Raw genomic sequence first — 24,816 nt, 5'->3', positions numbered from 1 at the left:
GCGCCTCCTCACGCAACGTGTCGTCTGGCCCGGCATCAAGTCTGATACTAAGAAATGGGCTGCCCAGTGCCTGGCCTGCCAGTCCTCCAAAATACATCGTCACATACGGGCCCCCTTACAAGCCTTCCCTATTCCCAAAGGACGTTTTCAAGTAGTACACCTCGACATCGTGGGACCTCTACCATCATCCTACAGTAGCACCTACATCTTCACCTGCATCGACCGTTTCACCAGGTGGACAGAAGCAATTCCCATGCCCAACGCTACAGCAGAGACTATTGTCCGCGCCTTCATGTCCGGTTGGGTTTCCCGTTTTGGCCCCCCCGCAACCGTAATCACTGACCGAGGAGTACAGTTTGAGTCACAACTCTGCCAGCACCTCCTACAGTTCCTCGGCACGTCTAGACAACGCACTACAGCATACCACCCTTAAGCCAACGGCATGGTAGAGCGTTTTCACATGCAGCTGAAGGACGCACTCAAGGCACAGCACAACCCTTACAGCTGGACTGATGAGCTTCCCTCAGTGCTCCTCGGCATCCGTGCGTCACACAAGGAGGATATGGACTGTAGCCCAGCAGATCTGACACTAGGCGAGCCCCTTCGGCTACCCGGGGATTTCTCACTTCCTCATGATCCCAACCAAACCACTCCAGCCGTTCGTCACGACTTACTCCAAAAGCTACGACAAGCAGTTTCTGCATTCAGAGCTACTGCTCCACGCCAGCCTACTCGGCGCCCTGAACACATCCCTCCTGCACTACTCACAGCCGAGTATGTTTTCGTCAGGCATGATGCTCACCGCAACCCATTACAACGCCCCTACGATGGACCCTTCCAGGTGGTTACCCGTTCAGCAAAGTTCCTGACAATTATCCGGAATGGCAGACATGACACCGTCAGCATAGACCGAGTCAAACCGGCCGCCTTACCCGTCGGGCCCCCAGCCCAGCAGCACCATCAACAAACTACGCCTGCACCAGTCTACCCGCAGTTACCACCGGCAGCAACACCACGCCCACGACATTTCTGGGCACCCTCTTTTCACCCTCATGTACAACCTGCTCCTGTCATAGAACCTGAACCTGTAATAGACCTCCCTTCTATCATAGAACCTGCTCCTGCCATGGACCCTCCTCCTGACGCAGCCCCTGCAGCAGCAGGAGCACAACAACCATTGCTTGTACAACCTCCTCTAATCCCAAACCCTCTTTCTCCTCCTAATTCTCCCACAGGTTTTGTGTCACTAGACGGAGTTGTTACACGTAGCGGTCGAGTCGTACATACACCTGCCCGGTATGTGTTATGTGTGGGACACAACCCGGACAACATCCAGCCTCCCGCCGCGCCGGGAGGGGAGGGGGAGTATTGTAGTGGACTGCTCCCCTACAACTGCGTAGCGGCGTCACCAGCTGCTACCATCTCCCCTAGCAACCAAGCGAGCGGCGACACCAGATGATACGGTAACCTAGCAACGGAACCAGAGACCGGCGACTTTCTCGGGTTTTCCCAACATGACTCATAGAGGACTCGCGGCTGCTGGGTATATAAGCTCTGTCTCTCCATTGAGATTTATTCTGGCCATTCTTCTTGAACACGCAACACCTACTCCAGCAAGCTCCACGCTGTCCAGCATTCATTCAACCAGGAGGCCAGCAACAGGCAACATCTTCTCTAACGAAGCTCCTGCACATCTACCTCCTTCAACACGCTACTCACCGCACGTCTCTACCAAGCAGCCCCTCACCACACAGCACCTCCAGCACCAGACTGTCTATCATATAACTTATATATTATACAAGAAAACCACATTAGAGTTTCCTTCCATCCTGAGTGCTAGACAACATTAATATCTCGATACCCCTACAGGTTCCTCAGATGTCAGCCTTCAGGTCACTGCTCGACAGTTCTCCAGGCCGCCAAAGATAAGGACCCGGGTTAGTCCCTCCGGGGGGTTAACGAATAATATTAAAAAAGAAAACACAGTCGGCTACCGTCTACCTACCCTCGCCTCCCTCCGACCCTCCACGGCTCCACCACAGTGTCCACCACAGTTTTCCCTTCATTTTTAATTTTATCCAAGTTTGCCCTGACTTTGTGGCGCCCCCAGATGTTGGCGCCCTAGGCGATCGCCTAGTTCGCCTAGTGGGTAGCGCCGGCCCTGGCCATGCAACCCTGCAGACAACAAGTCTCCTACACCGCCTGGAGGGAAGGGGGAGTATTGTAGTGGATTTCTCCCCTACAAACGCTGTTTGTCGCTGAGTAGCCGACCCCGCGAATTCCCCAGTGTATGCCTCGTGGTCTAGGTCAACCAGCGCCGCCCTACATGACGGAGGTCAACTACTAAGCCACGCCTACCTCCGCTATTTCAGACCTGACCTCGTGGTGACCTCTCTCTTCTTCTAGCTACAGCCACAGCAAGCTACACCACCTCCTCCGCCGCTGCCTGGTGGCCCTCGCTCCCGCCGGCGAGCATGGCGACCCACAAGCTGTCCTCCTCTGAGCACCCTCACCATCCAGCTCTCTCTTCTTCTAGCTACAGCAGCAGCAAGCTACACCACCTCCTCCGCCGCTGCCTGGCGGCCCTCGCTCCCGCCGGCAAGCATGGCGACCCACAAGCTGTCCTCCTCTGAGCACCCTCACCAACCAGCTCTCTCTTCATCACGCTTGTAACCACGCTGCCACTTCCCAGCACCAAGCTGCATTGTACATCCAATACAACATGTATACAGAGAGCACATTGTAGGGGTATCGAGATATTAAAGTCGTCTAGCACTCAGGATGGAAGGAAACTCTAATGTGGTTTTCTTATATAATATATATAAGTTATATGATAGACAGTCTGGTGCTGGAGGTGCTGTGTGGTGAGGGGCTGCTTGGTAGAGACGTGCGGTGAGTAGCTTGTTGAAGGAGGTAGATGTGCAGGAGCTTCGTTAGGGAAGATGTTGCCTGTTGCTGGCCTCCTGGTTGAATGAAATGTTAACAGCGTGGAGCTTGCTGGAGGAGATGTTGCTTGTTCAGGAAAATGGGCAGAATGAGAGTTGGTTGGTGAGGAAGCTCAGAGAAGGACATGCTCGCTGGCGGGAGCGAGGACTGCCAGGCAGGCGGAGGAGAGGCGAGGGTCGCCAGGCAGCGGCAGAGGAGGAGGTGTTGCTTGTTCAAGAAGATTGGTCAGACTGAATCTCAATGGAGAGACAGAGCTTATATACCCCGCAGCAGCCGCTATGAGTCATGGTGGGAAAACCCGAGAAGTAGCCGGTGACTAGTTCCGTTGCTAAGATACGGTAACATCTGGTTGGTTGCTAGGGAAGGGGGCACATTGGAATGTGATAGCAGGTGGTGTGCATCTACGCAGTTAGTTTGTAGAGGAGACGTCCACTACAATACTCCCCCTCCCCTCCAGGCGGTGTAGGAGACTTGTTGATTGTAGAGTTGCTTAGCACATGTGAGGAAGACCGGGCGGTGCATGCCTCATGTGAGACAACGGCGATGGCGTGATGAGCCGATCGCTGAAATACAGCTGTCTAGATACACACGATCTGTAGGAGAAGGGAGAAAAAGGGTGTGTGGAGGCGATGAATGTTGTTCTTCCCTCACGACAGGTACAGGGTCGTCAGATGCGCCTGCTGGGGTGTGTGTGGGCCTGGATCAGGAGCAGGGGCTGGGTCAGCAGAAGCGGATTAGGGCTCGTGACAGCAGCTGGGTCCACGACATTAGCAGGGAGTACCTGAGGGAGAAAAGAGGGGGTGTGGAGGCGATGGATGTTGTGTGCTTCCCTCACGGCAGGTACTGCTGGGTCGGCGTCTGAGGCAGGACGGGTGTGCTGGGGTCATAGGATGTGGTGCGTGGGGCAGGAAGAGGAGCCGGTGTCTGCTTGAAGACTGGGAGCGTGATCAGTGTCTCCTCCATCCTGTGTGAGTGCTAATCTCCGGGAGTCACCATTGTAGGGGTATCGAGATATTAAAGTCGTCTAGCACTCAGGATGGAAGGAAACTCTAATGTGGTTTTCTTATATAATATATATAAGTTATATGATAGACAGTCTGGTGCTGGAGGTGCTGTGTGGTGAGGGGCTGCTTGGTAGAGACGTGCGGTGAGTAGCTTGTTGAAGGAGGTAGATGTGCAGGAGCTTCGTTAGAGAAGATGTTGCCTGTTGCTGGCCTCCTGGTTGAATGAAATGTTAACAGCGTGGAGCTTGCTGGAGGAGATGTTGCTTGTTCAGGAAAATGGGCAGAATGAGAGTTGGTTGGTGAGGAAGCTCAGAGAAGGACATGCTCGCTGGCGGGAGCGAGGACCGCCAGGCAGGCGGAGGAGAGGCGAGGGTCGCCAGGCAGCGGCAGAGGAGGAGGTGTTGCTTGTTCAAGAAGATTGGTCAGACTGAATCTCAATGGAGAGACAGAGCTTATATACCCCGCAGCAGCCGCTATGAGTCATGGTGGGAAAACCCGAGAAGTAGCCGGTGACTAGTTCCGTTGCTAAGATACGGTAACATCTGGTTGGTTGCTAGGGAAGGGGGCACATTGGAATGTGATAGCAGGTGGTGTGCATCTACGCAGTTAGTTTGTAGAGGAGACGTCCACTACAACATTGTGACTTTCTTTTCTCCATCCCATCCTGAGTGTGAACCCAAACAGCCCGTTACTAGATCAAATATTATATATATATATATATATATATATATATATATATATATATATATATATATATATATATATATATATCATGTAAATCCACAATGAAAACGTGGATAAGATAAATCTTGATAAATATATATATATATATATATATATATATATATATATATATATATATATATATATATATATATATATATATATCAACTGAGAGATTGGAGCGCCTGAACTTGCCTAGCTTATACTACAGACGGGCAAGGGATAACCGGTGACCTAATTGAGGTGTATAAGCATCTCAGGGGGCACTACTCAGTCCAGCGTCCTTACATGGATCTGGCGGACGCTCGCCCCACAAGGGGTCACAGCTCAAGATTGAAGACGCCGCAAGTCCAGAAAACTATGAGGCCAAACTTTTTCGGAGTGAGATTTGCGAACTCTTGGAACAATCTACCTGAAAGTGTTGTGATGGCACCGAGTGTGAGCTCTTTTAAGACAAGACTTGACCAATACTCAGGGGCGCACCCAGAAATTGAGTAGGGGGGGTTTCCAAATTACTGAGAAGTCTGGTGTAATTCAGCATCCTAATCTTTGCATATAGACTTATATTACAGGATAATAGATGTCATAATTTTTTTTAAATATTTTATTTACACAATTTTAAAATACATGAATTTACTGCACTAAATATAGAGTATATAATATGGTTATTACTGTACTGAATGTGTAAAATCTATAGAAAATGTACAATGTAGATGAGAAAATGAAAAAAAAAAACATTAAATCTCAATATTTCACACTGTCTGGCAGTGCTGTATATTAAGTGCATTCAGGTGCATGGGAATGGCAGAGGTAGTGGAAGTTACCGTGGCGTGGGGTGAGGTCAGGTAAGCTGACCCAACCTTCGTGTTACTAAAGGTATGGGTTGGCCGCACCATGCAGTACCTGGAGGGGGGGTTTCCGGGCAACCAGGAAACCCCCCTGCGTGCGCCACTGAACACTGGAGCAGGTTCAGGCACATTCAGGAGCCGGTGCATGCCCAGTACTTGCCAACAGTGCGAAACAGAGACGTGACCGATCGCCCAAACGGCTAACGAGGCGGTCAGTGGTGAAGAGTATAAAAAATATAGAAACGGTTTAGGAAACGGAAATTATTTTGACAGCTCCTGCACCTTAAAAATTGGCACTGCAACACTATAACTAGACTTAAACAGCATAAATATAGTGTTAGGACAGGCCAGGAATCCAATGCTGTGTTCATTCATATGGGAGATAGCAATCATTGTATTTTGGCTGGGCCAATGCCTCCTCAATCTTATCTTGTAATTCAATTGTCAGAATAAACAGTATAGCATCTAGTCTCATTAAACATACCGAATCTGTTAACATGAATTTGCGTAATGGCATGTACAATACAAATTGGATTCAAATTTTGTCATTAAGAAGATTTATAGCCAGGCAAAAGGGCTGGGTTACTACTTAATGACTTGGATATGGACAATGGTAGCCAACTGGTGTCCCTAGGTTCTTATGTTTTACTCTCCTGGTACTATACAGTATATATATGCCTTGTTATTAACTATTCCTTAGTCTGTACTCACCCCTGAAGATGTGAATTATACTAAATCGCTTGGGAACTTCATGTTTTCATGTTACTTGTGTGGTTATCAAGTTGATAACCACACATATTAATGTACTATAATACAGGGGTCGAATTTAAAGCAGTGTAGCCAGATACGCAGGGTAAAGGGGAGGTAAAGTGAGGTGAAAGCTGGCTGGGTTGTGGCAACACTGTAGTCCAGGTAAACACAACATGGCGTCGTGTACGCTTGTGGGACTGTCTGCTGTAAGCGGAGTTCCCCTGTTTGTGCGACACACGGGACCTGGCAAGCCGGTACGTATGTATATGACAACATTATTTCACGAAAATAAAATGATATTGTGATGTATTGTGTTAAGTCAAGCGAATGTTGAGGATAAAGAAAGAAGCCCTGAAGGGAGGGAGGGTCTCGTTGCAACAGGTGGAATCCAGGAATGGATGCAGGTGCACCTCAGGGACAGGGGGTATCAGGCCTTTAATCCCTACCAGTGTACAGGGATAATGGTATACACACTAGGGCATCTTTTAATGCATTCCTTGTGTAGGAGAAATATTTTATACATATTTGTTGTACTTATGTAGTTATAAAAGTGCAATATGTCATGTAGTATATATATGGTAACCATGTATTTAACTGTGGATGATAGTTTACTGTATAAATGACTCGAGAGGATTAATTATGCGACACATATTAGTAATACTGTAAGACCTTATTATATGTCAACCAGCAACTTTGAGGTAATTTGGGGGGTCCGACTAATTACCCAAATGTAGCCGCAATGAAGTCAAATAATGGTCCTACATGAATAAATCGGACTGCCAATCACTTCTCGACTAGTATTTGGTGTCACAAAGTCACAAAAAATTGGAAAACTTAATTTAATCTGAGTTAATAGATCGCGTGCATGTACCGGGGGAGCGAGTAATTACCCAAATGTACCCAAAAAGCCGCAATGAAGTCAAATAATGGTCCTACATGAATAAATCGGACTGCCAATCACTTCTCGACTGGTATTTGGTGTCACAAAGTCACAAAAAATTGGTAAACTTAATTTAATCTGAGTTAATAGATCGAGTGCATGTACCTAACCTAACACAACTCAGATTAAATTCATTTTACCAATTTTTTGTGACTTTATGACACCAAATAATAGTCGAGAAGTGATTCACAGCCTGATTTACTCTTGTAGGACCATCATTTGACTTCATTGCGACTACATTTGGGTACATTTGGGTTCATTTGGGTAATTACTCGCTCCCTCGGTACAAGCACGCGATCTATTAACTCAATTTAAATTAAGTTTTCCAATTTTTTGTGACTTTGTGACACCAAATACTAGTCGAGAAGTGGTTGGCAGTCCGATTTATTCATTTAGGACCATTATTTGACTTCATTGCGGCTACATTTGGGTACATTTGGGTAATTAGTCGGACCGGAATTTGGGTAATACTTTAAACATCAGTCTCCTGGGAACGAGCTACCGAAAGAAAAAACTTGTTTTGGTAACAGACAGCCATGGAACACTAAGTTGATTTATATATAGGAAGATAGAGCTAAAAATCCTGTATTATTTTACTTTAGGACGTAGCATGTCCAAAAGTTATAAACTACTGAAACATTTAGATCTCGTTATTCTGAGCAGTTTGAACCCCATATATACATGGCGGAAATGATTAATAGCGACACAATTAAATTTAATTGATTTGACGTAGTTTCCAGTGTTCGTCTCTGAGGAGATGTTACAGTAGGCTCTCGCCAATAATGACTTCCACAATAACGTTTTCGACAATAACGGAAAGTTACAATAGATACCCATTTTCGATAATGACTTCTGGATTCTCTTGAATAACGGAAATTTCGCGGGAAGCGTCCAAGCGCATCAATGATAGCGTTTGTTTGCCGCCATGTTGATGACGTAGTTGTCCACTCCGCCTCACTCTCACACACGCTCAGTGGAATACAACGCTGCGCCCACGTGTGAGATTTTCGCCACTATAACCAGTGGTTGTTAGGGTCGGTGATCAATAATGGCTTCCACATTTTTGCCTGTGGGGACTAGGGGAGGTGGTGGAGGGAGTGATTTGCCACCTGAATGACTGGGAACTTTTAAAGTGAGGAAATTGAACTGTCCTGAGTCTACAGTGCGAAATATTAAGAGGAACTTAGAGGAGACCAAGAAGAGTATTGCGCTGGCTAAAAATATTTCGGGAGTGATGGAAATGCGAAGCGAACCATGAATGATAAAGGCGATAGAAACAGGTTGTTAGTGATAGAGCATTTTCTTGTGAAATGGTTAGCTTGTAGAATGAAAGACAGTGCAAGTGTTAGCGGCCCTCTGATATGGAACAATCATTACACCAAGCACCTCAAAAACTCCCCCAAGCTAAGTGTTATATTACTCAAACTCTTTATTTTGATGATTGAATAACAATTCTTTTTATTTCAGCTAACAAAAAGTGTTAGGAGGGCTTCAGGGGGAAAAAATGGGTGAAATTCTTGTGGCGGCGGCACCAATAAACCCTTTTTACATGTATTTTAATGTCACACAAATAACGTTTTTGCTAATAACAGTGTTTTTCAGGCACCTATTAAACGTTATTGGTGAGAGCCTACTGTATCTGCGCTTCACGCATGCGCAATATTGACTGACGTCATCCAGTCGTGACCAGTGATGTATCTATATCATCACGTGATTTTTTTTTCGACAAGACATGCATAGACGTAAGGAATCAGGTTAAAACCCCACAGGAAGTTTGTTGACAAACAATTACTGCAAGGGGACGTCTAGGGTGGATTGTGTTGGTCCGAGCTTAACAGCATTTAGGATGATGCTGAATGCAGTAAAGTATGGAGGCTGTTACAGATCATAAGAGAAAGAGAAACTTAGTGACGAAAATAGAGGAAGCTGGATCCTTGTTGGTTGCCAAACTAGAGCAAGCTGGGAAAGAGATTCTAACTAAGACTGAGGAAGTAGCTGATAGAATAGATGAGGTATAGTTAAAAAGAGATATGCTCAGGCTGCCTAGCTTATACTACAGACAGGCAAGGGGTGACCTAATTGAAGTTTATAAACATCTCAGAATTCACAAATCAGTCGAGTGTCCTACCTGGTGTTGGCAGACACCCGCCCCATAACGGGTCACAGCTCAAGGTTGAAGATGCCGCAAGTCCAGAAAACTGTGAGGGCAAACCTTTTCGGAGTGAGAATTGTGAACTCTTGGAACAATCTGCCAGTGTTGTGACGGCACTGAGTGTGAGCTCTTTCAAGACCAGACTTGACCAACATTGTAGCAGGTGCATGCCCAGTACTTGCCAACAATGCGTAACAGAGATGTGACTGACCGCCCAATCAGCTAACAGGCCGTTCAATGGTGAAGAGGACTAATTATTTATGAATGTGTTCCTGTGGTCCAAATTTCAATATTTTATTTTCATTACCTAGTTCAAAGACTTAATGTATACAGTATATAATGTATACAGTATAGGATTTGTGGATTTGTAATTGAATGCTAAAGTAGTCCATAACAAAATGTGTGAGCTTATCTAAATTCCTGTATAGACAAAGAAATAAAAACATGCACAAAGCAAAATTTTTTTCTCACTTTTACTGTCATCTGTTTTTTAATATTACATTTTGTTTCAGCCAGCATATGCCTTGATTGGTTCTCTGAATGGGATTCATGTTTTTGGTGAGTCACATGGAGTCACTCTCTGTACCACAAGAACCCCAAATTCAAATCTTATGTGGAAGACATACCATGATAGGTAAGTGTTTTCTCAGTACAGCACTGTGTATAAAAAAAATGTGATACAGTACAGTATATGCATATACCAGGTAAGTTAATTAAAAAAAGAAAATTTTTCAAAAATGTAAAAAAATAAAAGGGTTGTTGGTCTAATTCTCATTCCATCATAAAAATACTATACAGTACTTCTATACTGTATATACTGTACTTACATTACCTGTTATTACATAGAAAGAAACTTAATACTGTACTGTAATATGTATAGACCAGTACTGCATATGTTTACAGTACAGTACTGTATAGACTGTATATACAATAATTACAGTACAGTACCGTTACTTAAAGAAAACGTAAAAAAATAAAACGGGTACAGTGATATCTCCGTTAGCCGGAACAATTGGTGCAGAGTACTTCCGGGAATGAGAGATTTCCAGGTACAGTAACGAGACGACTCTCTCAAAGCCAGAAAAAATCCCTCATCCCTGGAATTTTCCGAGTACCGGAAAAATTTTATCGGAAGTTTCAGAAACTGCCCATTATATCATCTCTCAAACCCGGAAAAAAATCCCACATCCCCGGAATTTTACGGGTACCGGGAAAATTTTCTCAGAATTTTCCAGAAAATGTGCCCCTCAGAAAATTTCAATTTTGGCTATCGGAGAGTTTCGGGTTTGAGGGATTCCGGCTATCAGAGATATTACTGTACGTACTGTACACCAGGGGTCGGCAACCTTTTAAACATACTGTGCCAGTTTTTAACATTTCTACTTCCCTACTGCCAACTATAATTTTCAATGTGCAAATTATTGTCAAGTGTATATTGATGAATAATGCTGTCATACATGGTATTTGAAATACAGTACACACAATTGCATATGAATGGTAAAATATATAATCAAATACTATAAAATGCTCTCACCATTTTAGTGTGATCCCTGTCCCTGCTTCCTCTTGCTCAGCGTTGCTATATCGGGAGTATATCTGGACATCTTATGTTGCACACACCCCTTGGAGTGATCAGTTGTAAGTCGGCTCCGTTGAGGATTGAGGATATTATTCCTGTGTGAAAATATCTGCTCACATAGATATGTCTATCCAAAGGTTGAAAGCAGTTTGAAGGTAACCTTCATCAAGAAATCAAATTTCTCTGGTAGGGATGCCCAGCAGCTTAGGATGGAGGCCTCATGATCACTCACAGTCGTTTCAAGTGATTTACGTAGTTCCATAAACTTTACTACCTATAATGAAGACGACTTAAAATCGATCAGCTGCATCTCCAGGTCCCCAATTTCCATCCACTCAAATAAAGACGAGTCCAAGTCACTCTCCTCAAAGTTTTCAGGTTTAATTAAAAAGAAAAACATTGGGCCAATGTGCTGGAAATCTTGAAATCTGAGTGAGGACTATGACTTCAGTTCTTGCATGTACACTGCAATTTCTGTAACATCATAGAATGATGTGCTGACAACCCCTTCTGGTGCTTGAAGTAGTGGAAAGTTGTAATTTTAATATTCACAAAGTAAACTGCCAGATTTGCAACAAAAGCCTTCCAAGTGTCATACAGATCCACAACTGTTTGTCCTGCAGGCAAAGATTAACATCACTGAGGTGTTTGGTGATGTCTGAGAGAAACATAAGTTTCACTACCCATTGGTCATCTTCCAGTTATGGGTATTTTTGGCCCTTTTCTTTCAGATAGATCCTGATTTCATCAAAGCATTCCATGAACCGTTCTAAAACCTTCCCGCAATTTAACCACCTAACATGAGTAAAGGGGGTATGCCTCCATAAGGTATGCACTTTTCATCTCATCAAGAAAAGACTGGAATTGTCTGTGTGTAAGAGAAGATCGTGCAACCATAAAATTCAAACCTTTTGTCACAGTGGCCATTACTTTATTGAGATCAGAGTTTGAAATTCTGGCTCACAGATTTTCTTGATGAATAATGCAGTGCCCGATTTTATCCTCAATTAGCTTGACAAATTCCCTGTTTTACTACCAAAGCAGGAGTGCCATCCGTTGTAACTGCAAATATTTTTTTTTTAATATCAACCCCTCTCTCCTCAAAATGATCAATGAACATTTTAACAATGTGATCTACCTTGGCAGTACCATGCATAGGTCTTAAGCAGCACAGCTCCTCGTGTATCTCCGTGTCACTGTACCTGGCTACAATAACCAAACTTGGTATGTCATTTATATCAACACATCAAAAGCAATACTGAACACATTTGCACTTGTTAATGCAATAGTTTGCTGTTCTTTTATATTTGCCGCCATGTCTTGATATGTGCCTCTCTACAGTCCTGGCTGCAACAGGCATGTCTTTTATCCTTGAGATGATTGTGTTTGTTTGGTAAATCACTAAATAAAACGTGAGAGCTGTTGAGAAAGTCCTCCTTTATATAATCCCCATCAACTAATGATTTTCCATGTTTAGCAATACAGAGAGAAACTTTGTAGTTGGCCTCAGTTGCATGATCTTTGTTTGCACTCAGATTCTTCATAACGCTGTTTGTTTTTCTTTGCGGGATACTGCCTTCTTAATTGCTTCAGCCTTGTATGCATTGTCCTTAAATGTCTTCTCATACTTCGTTTCATAATGTCTCTTTACACTTGATGTCCGGCAAACAACATTCTCACAACACAGAGCACGCACAGCTCGACCATTCTTTAGAATAAATCCAAAGTCTTTTGTCCAAGAGGGTTGAAACGATCGAACGTTTAATTTGGCTTTCTTGGCAGCTGCCAATGTGGCTACTTAATTATGAGTAGCTTCTGTCACCGCAGCTGAAAGTACACTGACCATGCCTGACGGTCTGAGTAACCAGTGTTACCACCTAGAAATAGAAACTCCCACAAATAAATAATCTGGTAGCTTGAATACTAATAGAAAGATGATTGTGTAATTTTAATAAAACTGATGTAAATACATATTCAAAATAATAAAACAAAATTGTCCTCAATTTCTTAAATATAGAAAATATTTGAGAAAAAGAACACAAGGCGAGCTACTTATTTTGTGTAGCTAAAATGGCAACACTGGCTCTGATGCAACACAGGCTACAGCTGAGTGGACGGGTACTGGATGCATGAGTTCTAGCTCGAGCTCATGTCACAGTTTGTTTATTTGAAATGGCACTATTATTTTTAAATTTTGTAATATATTTTTAAAATAATTTCGCGTGCCATGCTCAACCCTTTTGCGTGGCATGCGTGCCAGGGGTTGCTAACCCAAGCTGTACACCCTCGAAGCCGGGTTTCAGAAAACTGCAGATTCCTAAAAACTTAAATTTTCTTCCCTTGAGTTAGGTTAAATTTTCTTCCCTGGCTATGTCATATTTTGCTTCCATAAACTCAGTTTTACTTTGTAAATAACAAAGTAAAGAAAATGGTGTTGGTTGCATTCTTTAAATAACAAAGATTCATTAAATACAGTAAACCCTTACCATTCGCGAGGGATAGGTTCCAAGAAATGGTGCGAATTGGCAAAACTGCGAATAGCCACTTATATAATACCTTAGTGCACTAATATACAGGTTTACCTATACTGTGTATGAGAAACTTAAGTCACAATACTGTACTTACATTCGAATGGGGAAGTCTGGAGCTTTCTCATTTTTCACTATGCTCTTGTCATGAACAACCTGAGCCACTTTAACACTTGCAGGAGCACTTGCTTGAGCAGAATCATGAATTGCTTGTTCATTCTTTCTTATGAACCACACTGTGGATTCGTTAACACCAAACAACCGACCAACCACGGTAGCACTCATCCCCTCCTTTAACTTGTCTAATAATTCAACTTTCTTTGTCAGATCATCACTGACTTTTGCCTTTTATGTTTCACTCCACTAGCATCACTAGCACTGACACTAAGCAGTCTTTTCGGGACCATTTTCACAAAGAAACAAAAGTTTTGAGAGTATGACACGAGATGCTTGGTCATGGGTACAGGGTGAGGGCAAACAGAGCGAGATGAGACACTGCGGGCGAGTGGGGTGACTCGTTGTGCTGAGGGAGGAGGCTCGCATGCTAGCCACCCGAGCCACCAGCTTCTTACCGCGAATCATTAAAATCGCGAATTGTAAACCCGCAAATGGGATGGGTTTACTGTAGTGTCTTTTTATAAATTGAGAGTTGGTAGTGTGGTAGTGAAGGAAACACAACTAAAAGGAGGAGTTTTATTCCTGACGTTTCATCACAAGATGAAACATCAGGAATAAAGCTCCATCTCTTAGTCAAGTTTCCTTCACTACCAACAGGTACCAGAAGTTTCTCCTATGTGGAATACATTTGCCAGAAGTAAGAGAGACTTTCTTAAATAATTATTGTCTGATTGAGTAATTGAATAAATAGCCTAATACCTTGGTTTACATTACTTTTGAAATTAATATTGGTCATAGAACCAAAGATTCGAGGTGAAGAACTCTTGGGGCCAATGTTCATATGATCTCAATGCTGTATAGGTATACCCAGAAAACCGATGCCTCAATAACCTACGATTACATATTGTGGAAATACCCCATAAGTTTCGGTGATGCCCCGGAGATCTAACGATCGGGAGAGGAGCTGCAAAGCTGTTTTGAATTTGGTGAGTTGTGGTATGGTGTGAATTCATGCCACGATAGTTCTCTGCACTCCGCCTCTGACTCATTCCCACCATCTTTGCTCTTGTTTAAACATGCCACGTATCTCTGTCTTTGTGATGGTTTCTCTTGTGCTGCCACTCTTAGGGGCAACTTGATGTGATGTGATAAGGCATAATAAGAGTAATGATGGATCAGCAAAGATTGGTAGAGATTGAACTTGCCACCCTAGACCATCTCTACCATCCTCAACACAAGTAAATAAGTGTCAGTTTATGCTTTACATTGCTCATTTAAGGCTTAATGTGCTTGCTTTATTTTCTTGCTTCACAGTGTGCACGACAAAGATATATCAAGGGTAGGTGGGAGTTTTGGAGGGTGGCCATTCCCTAACCCCCTGAATTTGTTATGTTCTTATGGGTTTAAATCCCTGAATTTGTTAAGTTATTATGGGATTAAATGCTTAAATAACCATTGATTCACGAACCAACGACTTTTCCCGATCCATATGCGTCAGTTATCTGGGTACACCTACACTGTACAGGTACGTATACTAAATAACTTGAAATTGTATTATGGTTATTTCTTACAGCATTCGGCTAGTTTTAATTCGAGGAAGTGAGACTGTTGGAGACAGATGTGACGGCTTACTTCTAGATTTGATGTTTGCCTCTCTAGTTCTTCTTCTTGGTCTGGACACCCTAACTACATCAACCAATGTGGAAAGACTAAAGAGGGATATCAGGGTAGGTTATCAGGATCAATGCTTCAGAAATATGAGGAACTGTGGGCGAGAAGTAAACGAGTGGCAAAAAATTAAATGTACGAAGTTAAAGTTTAGTAGTTTTGAAAAGTACTATGTAAGGATATGATAACTTTACATCTCATGCTGTTTTGTTGTTCGTCTTGTTGTCATCTGCAGCACCTCATATTTAATGGAGAGATAAATTATTGTGTTTCCATGCTAAGCTGGCCCATAAGCCACGCCCCTCGTCTATAGCTACAAATAGCTGATTGGTTCCCCTGAGCGTTTTACCTCCCTGGACTGTATGTGCATAAGTGCGTACAGTGGACCCTCCATTAACGAGCGGTTCAACCTACGGGATTTCAATCAACGAGTTACCTCCCGCAAGGACTATCAGTTCTATTAATGAGTACAAATTCTATTAACGGCAGCCTTACAAGAAATGTGTTTTGGTGCATGCATCAGCTGATCGACCGATCAGCTGATGCGCACCAATAATCGGTTTTCTGCTTACCTTTTTTTCTAGTGGAGTGAACATCGAGAAACTTGTGCTTTTGAACATTTTTGCATTTTTACGTTAAAATTATTGGTCATTCTGAAATTTAGTTAACACATTGATAATATACAGTTTAGTGTTGGTTTAAATAAGAAATCTGGAATTAGTTAAATAAATTGTTGTGAGCTTAAAATTTTATTGGCGAAATTATCAAGCATGTGTTTTATTTATTATTGTACAGTACACTGTACAGTACTGTATATTGTTTATATTTAATGTTTTGTTAATTATATTACCGGTATACAGTACTTTGTATGTACTTTTTTATTAATTTAAAGGGAATTCTGTGAGTTGGAACCAATTACCCAATATCCCATTGAAGTAATAGATTCAGTTAACGAGTGACTGTGGAACCAATTGTGCTCATTAATGGAGGGACCACTGTATTTATATCGACCTTATTTGATAATATTTAAAAAAATTTCTAATATCCTCTCTGAAGTGCTCGTGCCTTAAAATCACTTGCATTTTGATAGTTCAGATATTTAACATTATTTTAGATAATAACAAGTCTGCTTACCAGTTGTGAACACATTTAGTTTGAATTTTCTACGAACCAATCAGCTATTTGTATAGAAGAGGGGCATGGCTTATGGGCCAGGTTAGCATGGAAAGGGTATAGTATCGTGAATGGGGACTGCACTCATCAAGAAATGACATGTATTTGGATTGATAAATATAAATGTACTGCAATTTAGATGTAATAGTGAGCAGCGAGTTGTAATTTGGCATGTTTCTCATTTTAGCCATGTTATGTATTGCTGGATGAATTACTGTCCCGAGCCATAGGTAGTGAGGATCATCAGGGGTTTTCCCACTTAACGGGCTGTGCAGAGTGCCTTATTCCTCCAGAGCAACATTCATTACAGGTCAGATTCTCGCATTTATTTTGTATTGATAATGAATTTCATGATTGAATAGGACTGAATGGTAATTTTACAATATACTACCCTGTACAGTATTTTTTAACTATTTTTTCATTTTATTAAAATGTTAAGTGTCAGCCTCATGTGGACACTTAATGGATGTGTTAGCCAAGATTGAAGTAGATCTTGGTAGTATCAGCATGGTAAACTGAATGCTGCTCTTAAGTACTGTAAATTGTTTGGTAAAGTTCATACAAGGATGCAACTTATAATATATACTACAGTCTCTCCTCGACTTACGACAACCCGGACATACGACGGCCACTGTCATATAAAATATTTTTCACATTACCGGGTATGTATTTTCGAGTCCCGACGTTAGCGATCGTGCTGTGTACTGAAATGTTTTTTTTTTTTTAATTCCTATAAAATGGCTGGCAAGCGTAAAAGTGAGAGTTCTTGTGGTGCTGAGAAGAAAAAGAGACATCCATTTTAGAATTTTTATGTATTATTTTCGCATTTTCGACTTACGACCAAACTGACTTATGACCTGGTCGTTGGGACGGAACCCCGTCCCATTCTTATGCTGATGATTCTACTTTTCACCCTTCTTCACATTTTTCCCTTCCCCCTAATTCTCAAACTCAATCTGTTTCTAGAGCTGATACCATTTCATTTATCAATGTGGATCTGTGCAGCATCTCCGAATGGGGAGGTAGAAACTTGGTTAAATTCAATAGTAATAAAACACACTGTATTTACCAATTACACTTTCCAAATTAGATGATCTCCCACCAATCACATTTCAGGATGAAATCATTCTGCCAAATTCTAAAATAGATATGCTAGGCCTCACTATTTCCTCTGTCATGGAAGTCACACATCCACAACATTATTAAAGCTGCCTCCCGAAAGCTGGAAATGCTGTACAGATGCCGTAGCTACTTCACTCCTGAACAGTAGCCTCAAGCTTATTAGGGATTCATTCGTCCTAACTTGGAGTACTGCTCTCATATCTGGGGTGGCTCCTCTTCTGTCCAACTGTTAGATAGGGTGGAATCAAAGGCATTTCGTCTTATCAACTCTCTTCCTTAAGTTGATAATCTTTCTTCCCTTTCTCTTTGCCGCAATGTTGCTTCACTCTCTCTCTTTTATAGGTACTTTAACAGGCAATGTTCAGTGGATTTGGCATCCTGTGTGCCGCCGGCAAGGCCGTGGGCTCGTAACACTTGTCTTGCCCGAGGTGCCCACCGTTTCTCTGTGGATGTCAGTCACACTAGAATAACCCGTTATAGTACCTCCTTCTTTCCTCACACAGCCAAACTGTGGAATGCTCTGCCTTCGTCTGTGTTTCCATACTTATACAATGTCTCACTTCAAAAAAGCTGGTTTTCCAGCCTCTTTGTAATTTAATAAAAAAAAATTCTTTGCTATTTTTATTTATTTTTTTTTCAATTAAGGTAAAGTCTAGATTTTCACCTAGTTTCAGTTCTTAATGGTTATGTATGTAGTGGGACAGTCTAAAAGAATAAATTGATCCTTCCCTCGAGAAGAGGGGTAGCCTCAGTTCTGTACTCCAGCAGCATTCAGATCTAGCCTCTTGAGTTTGAGACCCCTTTCTTGGCCTTGACACAAAACTGAAAATCTGTTTTTTGAAATTCAATGATTTCTTTTTCTAGTTAACTTGGTACTGCTTTTCAGCTATGGAGGATTTTAGATCTGCTATTGTTCACAGGCTTATGAATGACTCCATAGTAATTTTTGGTGTAAATGGATGTGCCTGATCTGGATTGTGGATTTTATTCCTTCAGTGGATCTGAAATGCAAGGGAAATGGTCTACAGAATTACAAACTTTTGAGTTCATTCCACTTGAGGACCTCTGGGAGTTTAAAATTTTAAATTATTTGTATTTTTTTAGATTTAAAATTGTCCTGCGATCCATTTACATTTACCGGAGACTTTGTTTAGAAATCTTTAACACACTGAGTTAGTCAAGACAGATACAGTATTGGTTGTGATTTTTTTATTGTTGTTATTGAGATAGTATCATTGAAACAATACTTACTCCGTATGCGATGTCATTATGATAAAATGTATTATGTAAGTTATTTATAAAGATCATAGCCTATTTACAATGTATCCCCAGACTTTTTTCATCTCTTACAGTTTGTGATAATTTAATGAAATGCCATCATGAATATCTCATATGACCACTAGAGGAAAGTGAAGAATGATAAATATATAATATTAACGAACATGAAAGGTGCGTCCTGCTGAGGTCACCAGTTATTGGTCTGTTATATACAGTATATAGAAACGTCTTTGTGTGGGTTTGTATGCAGGAATTGTTACTTGTGTGTGTATACTTGTGGCTATATGGGAGGCTATGTATGTACCTGAGCTAGTGGCATACCGTGGTTTTGCAGAACACCCACATATATCCGTTATCAAATCAAATATCAAATATGTCTAAATTAGGGTTGTCAAGCTTTTATAAACACCTGATTTCTTAAATTATATCAGTGGCATTTGACAAAGTATCTATTATAAATCCTTAAATAATAGGAGCAAAAATACTTGCGGCAAAAGAATATTAAGCTTTCAGTGTTATCTACAGTAATTTAGAAATAAGACTTGGCATCCTGCACACTGCTGGCCCTCTGTAAAGTTGTCAGTGATCTTATTGCCGACATTTAAATACATAATTAGCAAATAGCTTTTATTTATGTGATCCAATTGTTATTTCAAGTAAAATAGAAAACTGAATAACTTTCCCAAGTGAAAAAAAATTATAACTGGAAATGAACTGTTGGGTCATTTAGAAATATTAAAACTAATAATGTGGGCCAGTTTTGTTCAGCTGACGGAGAGCCGCTGCCGGTCTACATAGCCTCTCGACAAGTAAATGCAGTTTTCGAAGTGCATGCAGAAAGATAAGCCGCATGCCCTCAATGGACATATAGACGTAACCATCCTATAAATAACATGCTAAAATGAACATTATTGTGGTTAAACCACCCAAACGGCTACTAAGCTGATAAGAGGCGAATATGATAAAAAAAATTTATTGAAGATACTATTTAAAAATATATTTTGCTTTCCACTAGGCATGCAATGCATGCTTGCATTCATTAAGAATATGCCACTGATGTGAGCGTATATGAGTATGAATACTTCTCAATGCATAATTTTTATTTCCTCTTTTATCATTTTATTTTGTTATTTCTTCATATTTGAGGGTGGCTGGAAGCATAAGCAAACACAGACAGTCAGTCATATATTCACTCTTACTGCTGTAACTTATGTTTTCTGCTATGGTATTTCTCCTTTCATAACAAGTACTCTTACATATATTTGGCTTATACCTATGACTTGACACGACCTAAGTTCACCCGTCAGTAGCACCTTCATCCTCAAAAGTGACCCGATGGCATGCACTCCACACATCTACATACACTGCTGTGTTCAGGGTGTCCATTCACCCCACTACTAGCACTTCCCTGACCAACTCCTTCAATCACCAGCTTGGTCTTCCCCACATCCAGCCATATTATTCATCTAGAAACAATACTATTTGCTCTTTTTTGCCAAGCTTACACGTCATAATATGTTTGTACCGCCTTAATAAATCCTGGTGTTCTCAGTTTTATTCTCGTGTGTGCATTTTTTGTACATGTTACTCAGTACTCGTATGTGCCTGCCTATGTCTCTGAATACACTATACAGTACAAGTATTCTCTGCTTCATTGTCTGTATGCATAAAAATTCTGTGTATGTACCGGTACTGTACTACAGTAGTTTACTTTTTTATTGTGTTTGTATATATGTATTTGGTTTTGTGATTGTATATGTATATCTGTGCTTGCATACTTTGTTGAGGTCTAGGTGTGTCTGTACACTTTAATAAGTTTTATGTGCTCAAATTATCTATTTATCAGGTCATATGGGCATGTCTCAAGTAAGATATAAGATGTTATTTTAGGGGAATAGTTAATGTTATATTGAATGTATGGGTGACAGGTGGGGCATTATAGGCTCCACAAAAGAATTTTGTAATGTCAATTTCTAATGATTGTTTTATATGGATTTACCATGTTCAGTTTTTACTTTTAATGTATTTAAGATAATCTAATGGTTAAAGTTTTCAGTTAATTAGTCCCCTGTGGGTCATCCTGGTTATTTGTTCACTGTTGGCCCAGTTCAGGGTTGCTGATGTTGATTGTGTGTATATGAGAATGTCTTCAACTAATATTTTTATTTTCTTGATGAAGGTATTACAGTATTGTATATCTATTAAATAAAATGCATTGTTATTTCCATTTGTTTTTATATTTCTTATTTTACCTTCCCTCTTTCCAGAGTGAACTTGAAAAATTTGCTGAAGGAGCAGACTCAACATACGGGTGTGTGATGCTGCAGGGATATATTTTGTGTGGGACTCGCAACTTTTGGTCATTGTCTCACACAGAGCTGGTTCTCCTCCCTCTGCTGGTGGCTACCAACATATTCACTGTAGCACGTGACTTACCCATCTACCTCCCTAATAAAAGTCCTAATGTGAGTTACAGTACAGTATTACTATTTACATCTGACAAGTTGGGTACTGTATATACTCTCCCACATGATTTAGCTGAGCCCTCCCTCCCTCGGTAATTCAACAAGTTATGGGCTCTAGCCTTTCTGAATTAGCCCCAATTTCCACATGATAATGTGAACTGAATTTTTCTGGTTAAATTGAATGCCGGATGTTCACTTTTTTTTTTTTTTTTTTACTTTAAAACTTGATGATTGTTAAACTGAATTGCCCTTCAGTGGGACCTTACTGTATTTCATAACATGGTTGTCTTTAGTTATTTTGGTCTTTTTCTTGTAGTCATACTGTTGAATTCAGTACATGTTAGAGAAGAAAAAATTGCCAATTAATGTAATGGTAACTAGGTTAAAATGTGTTTCAGGTACCGTTCAGAATGCTGGTGGTACGACTAACAGGTCATATATCAGTGGTAACTCTCTGTGGCCCAACACCCACTCTGTCAGAAATGATTCGTGCAGCCTCATCATTTTGGGCCCCATCATACCAAGTCTTGGAGACACTTACCACTTTGTTACCATGGAATATTATGCCAAGTCTTCTGTCCCAGCTTGATAATGCTGTCATAGGGTAATATGTTTAAGTGCTTGTGGTGTTTGGCCTTATTTTTATGTTTCTGCAAATTTATGTCATTTTACTGTACTGTATTCTGGTATTCTTAGATTAACTTTAACTTTCTTTAGTTAAATTTTAACATTGGATAACTTTTATTTTGAAGAATCTGGTTCCTGTAGTTCTGGAGTCCTTCTTTGTCATGGGAGAGGATTTTTAGATGTTTTGATATTTAGCTTGGGACTTGATGCTGTAGCATAGGGTGTACTTGTATGAAGATATAGAAAAAATCTCAAGCTATTGTGGGTAATGGTTACTGGACTCTGTAAAATTATTGCTTCTGTTATTTCCAACCCTAAAATTCCACAGGCTCATTCTAGTCAACTACGACCACAAAAAATGTGTGAGCTGTGTGCACCTTAGTGAAGAGACAAGATCTAGATGTTTAAGTGTTGCCAAGAAGACGGCTGCATTGCGCTCTGTTTACCGAAGTGTTGTTGGATCATTACTTCAGCCTCCTGCTATACCTCCAGAGGATTTTCCATCACGAGTAAATATTTCTTGGGTTTGTCCATGAGAGTCATCATGCATTTAATATAAAAGAGTATTATAAAGAAATGCAAGCTACTGTGCTAGAAAGTACTACAGTATTTGTATGTGTGAGTAAACAGAAGCTGTGTTTGATTTACTGGTGTGTACCTATTGGTTTGTATGTGATGGGCAATTATGGAACTTTAAATGAGCACCGTACTGTATATGATACTTTGTGTCATGGTGACGGATCCCTAGTTGGGCTCGGAGAGAAAGCTACATAAGTTTTAAGTACAGTACAGTATTCTGGAGGAAATAAATGACACTATAGAGCAGTGATGGGCAACCTAAGTTAGTAATTGGGTTACATGAGTGGCCTTAATTCATCTCAATGAACTGCATGAGTGGCCCTCCTTTACCTCATTGGACCACCATAACCTAACAGATATGCATAAATACATTTAATACAAGCTGAACATTTCATAAGTTATAGGAAATATTTATGCAATCGTACTGTGTGTAAATATAATTGTCATCAGTTTTTAATAACAAAACAAAAGGTTCAGTGTACACTGCCCTGGACTTCATATGACACCTGGAGATGAAATGTACACACACCTGTGAATGTGACTTTATCTCCTTTACATTAATAGGTTGTAGTTGACTTTTGTGATTAAAGTTGATTCAGAACAATTGGTTCTATATTGATGCATTAAACTGTGATTGATGAGTTGTTTATTATACTTTGTTCAATTATGATATTATGATTGATCTTGTGCTCATAAAAATTTTGTTGCTGATTGTGTTAGCAAAGAAAGCAGGGTGTGATTATTATCCTTGTAGAACATTTTATGAAGTGACACAGCTTTTAATATTACTGTGCATCTGTTTTTAATTCCATTTTCCTTTTGATTGTCATTTATGGCTCATGATAAAAATAAATAAATCCAGTAATAATTAAGACAAAATTATTTCCTGCACATACAGCTGCATCCAGATCATACACCCCTCGAGTCATACATCTCCACTGATAGCTACAAGGTGTACGTGCTGCAGTCATCCTCATATCATCTTCTAGTCCTGTTTCCACCTGCTCTACCAATTCACATAGCCAGGTGAGAAATTAAAGAGAGGGAGGCTTAAAAAAGCTGCTGAAATTGGATTTTCTGAATTATGAAAATAAATTAGTATTTTTTGATGCACCATGAGAATAATAATAGCTGATAACAAAATTGGTTATTTCAGAAAAGTAAGCATCAGAACATTAGCAGTTTTTACAAAAGGTAAGGTTCCCAAACTCTGACACTGCAAAAAGTTGGTTAAATTTAGAAGATCCGCTTTATTCAGTACAAAAAGTACATTGTAAAATTGTTTTATATTTTTAAGTCATAAACACCTGTAAATATGAATAATTTAATTTATTAGTTCATATATGGATGGAGTGAATTTATCAATGTATTTACTGGCATTCAGTTTTGTGATATACTATACTAGCTGGAGAACCTGGTACTGTGTGAGTGTGTTTTAAGGGCAGCTCGTGGTCTCTGTCTGTGACTAGACTATCACCTACACTACATCACTACCCTATCACCTACAATACAGCACTACACTATCAGTTACACTACATCACTACACTATCACCTACAATACAGCACTACACTATCAGTTACACTACATCACTACACTATCACCTACAATACAGCACTACACTATCAGTTACACTACATGATATATATATATATATATATATATATATATATATATATATATATATATATATATATATATATATATATATATATATATATATATATATATATATATATATATATATATATATATATATATATATATATATATATATATATATATATATATATATATATATATATATATATATATATATATAAAGCCAGAGATCATGAACACATAAAGAAATCTAGACAGTGTCCTTTATATGTCGAGATATACTTTGAAAGTATGACTCAATTGAACAATTTCAAGATTTAAAGGTAATTTGTAAGAAATGTTGTATGGTCTTACCATATATCTTTCATTCTTTTAAGTTTTTTATTTTCATGTGTGATGGTAATGATTGTGTGTTTCTTGGTACTGTATTTGATATCTGGGTCATGTATGTCTCATTTCACAGTGAGTTTGTGAAAATTGTGCTTGACTGAAAAGATTCTCAGAAATTATTCATTGTTTTAACATAGAAACTTCACCCGTGAAATCTACTAACATGTAAGCTTGCCTGTGTTTAGATGATTATTTGTAACTTGTAGGAGATTATTATTTGGATGAAGACTTCATCTAAATAAGTCAAGTAATATTTGGCTTTTTGGAGTAACTGCAGGGGGTCAAAGGTGTAATGCAATGGCTACATGTGCCAGTTAATTTCATAAT

General features: G+C 40.3%; 1 protein-coding gene across 1 annotated transcript; it reads left to right on the top strand.

Annotated features, from left to right (window-relative positions):
• Window positions 1-6,441: 6,441 nt before the first annotated feature.
• On the top strand, window positions 6,442-24,076 carry LOC121871234 (protein fuzzy homolog). Its single transcript, XM_042373442.1, has 9 exons — window positions 6,442-6,525; window positions 9,876-9,997; window positions 15,161-15,314; window positions 16,616-16,738; window positions 21,096-21,293; window positions 21,692-21,897; window positions 22,249-22,429; window positions 23,398-23,525; window positions 23,656-24,076. Exons 1-9 carry the CDS (start codon window positions 6,445-6,447, stop codon window positions 23,711-23,713), a joined length of 1,251 nt encoding a protein of 416 aa, XP_042229376.1. The 5' UTR covers window positions 6,442-6,444; the 3' UTR covers window positions 23,714-24,076.
• The last annotated feature ends 740 nt before the right edge of the window (window positions 24,077-24,816 follow it).

The sequence above is a fragment of the Homarus americanus genome, unplaced genomic scaffold, assembly GCF_018991925.1.
Source record: "Homarus americanus isolate GMGI-L3 unplaced genomic scaffold, GMGI_Hamer_2.0 scaffold40565, whole genome shotgun sequence".
Lineage (NCBI taxonomy): Eukaryota > Metazoa > Arthropoda > Malacostraca > Decapoda > Nephropidae > Homarus > Homarus americanus.
This window is presented reverse-complemented; position numbering and strand designations above follow the sequence as displayed.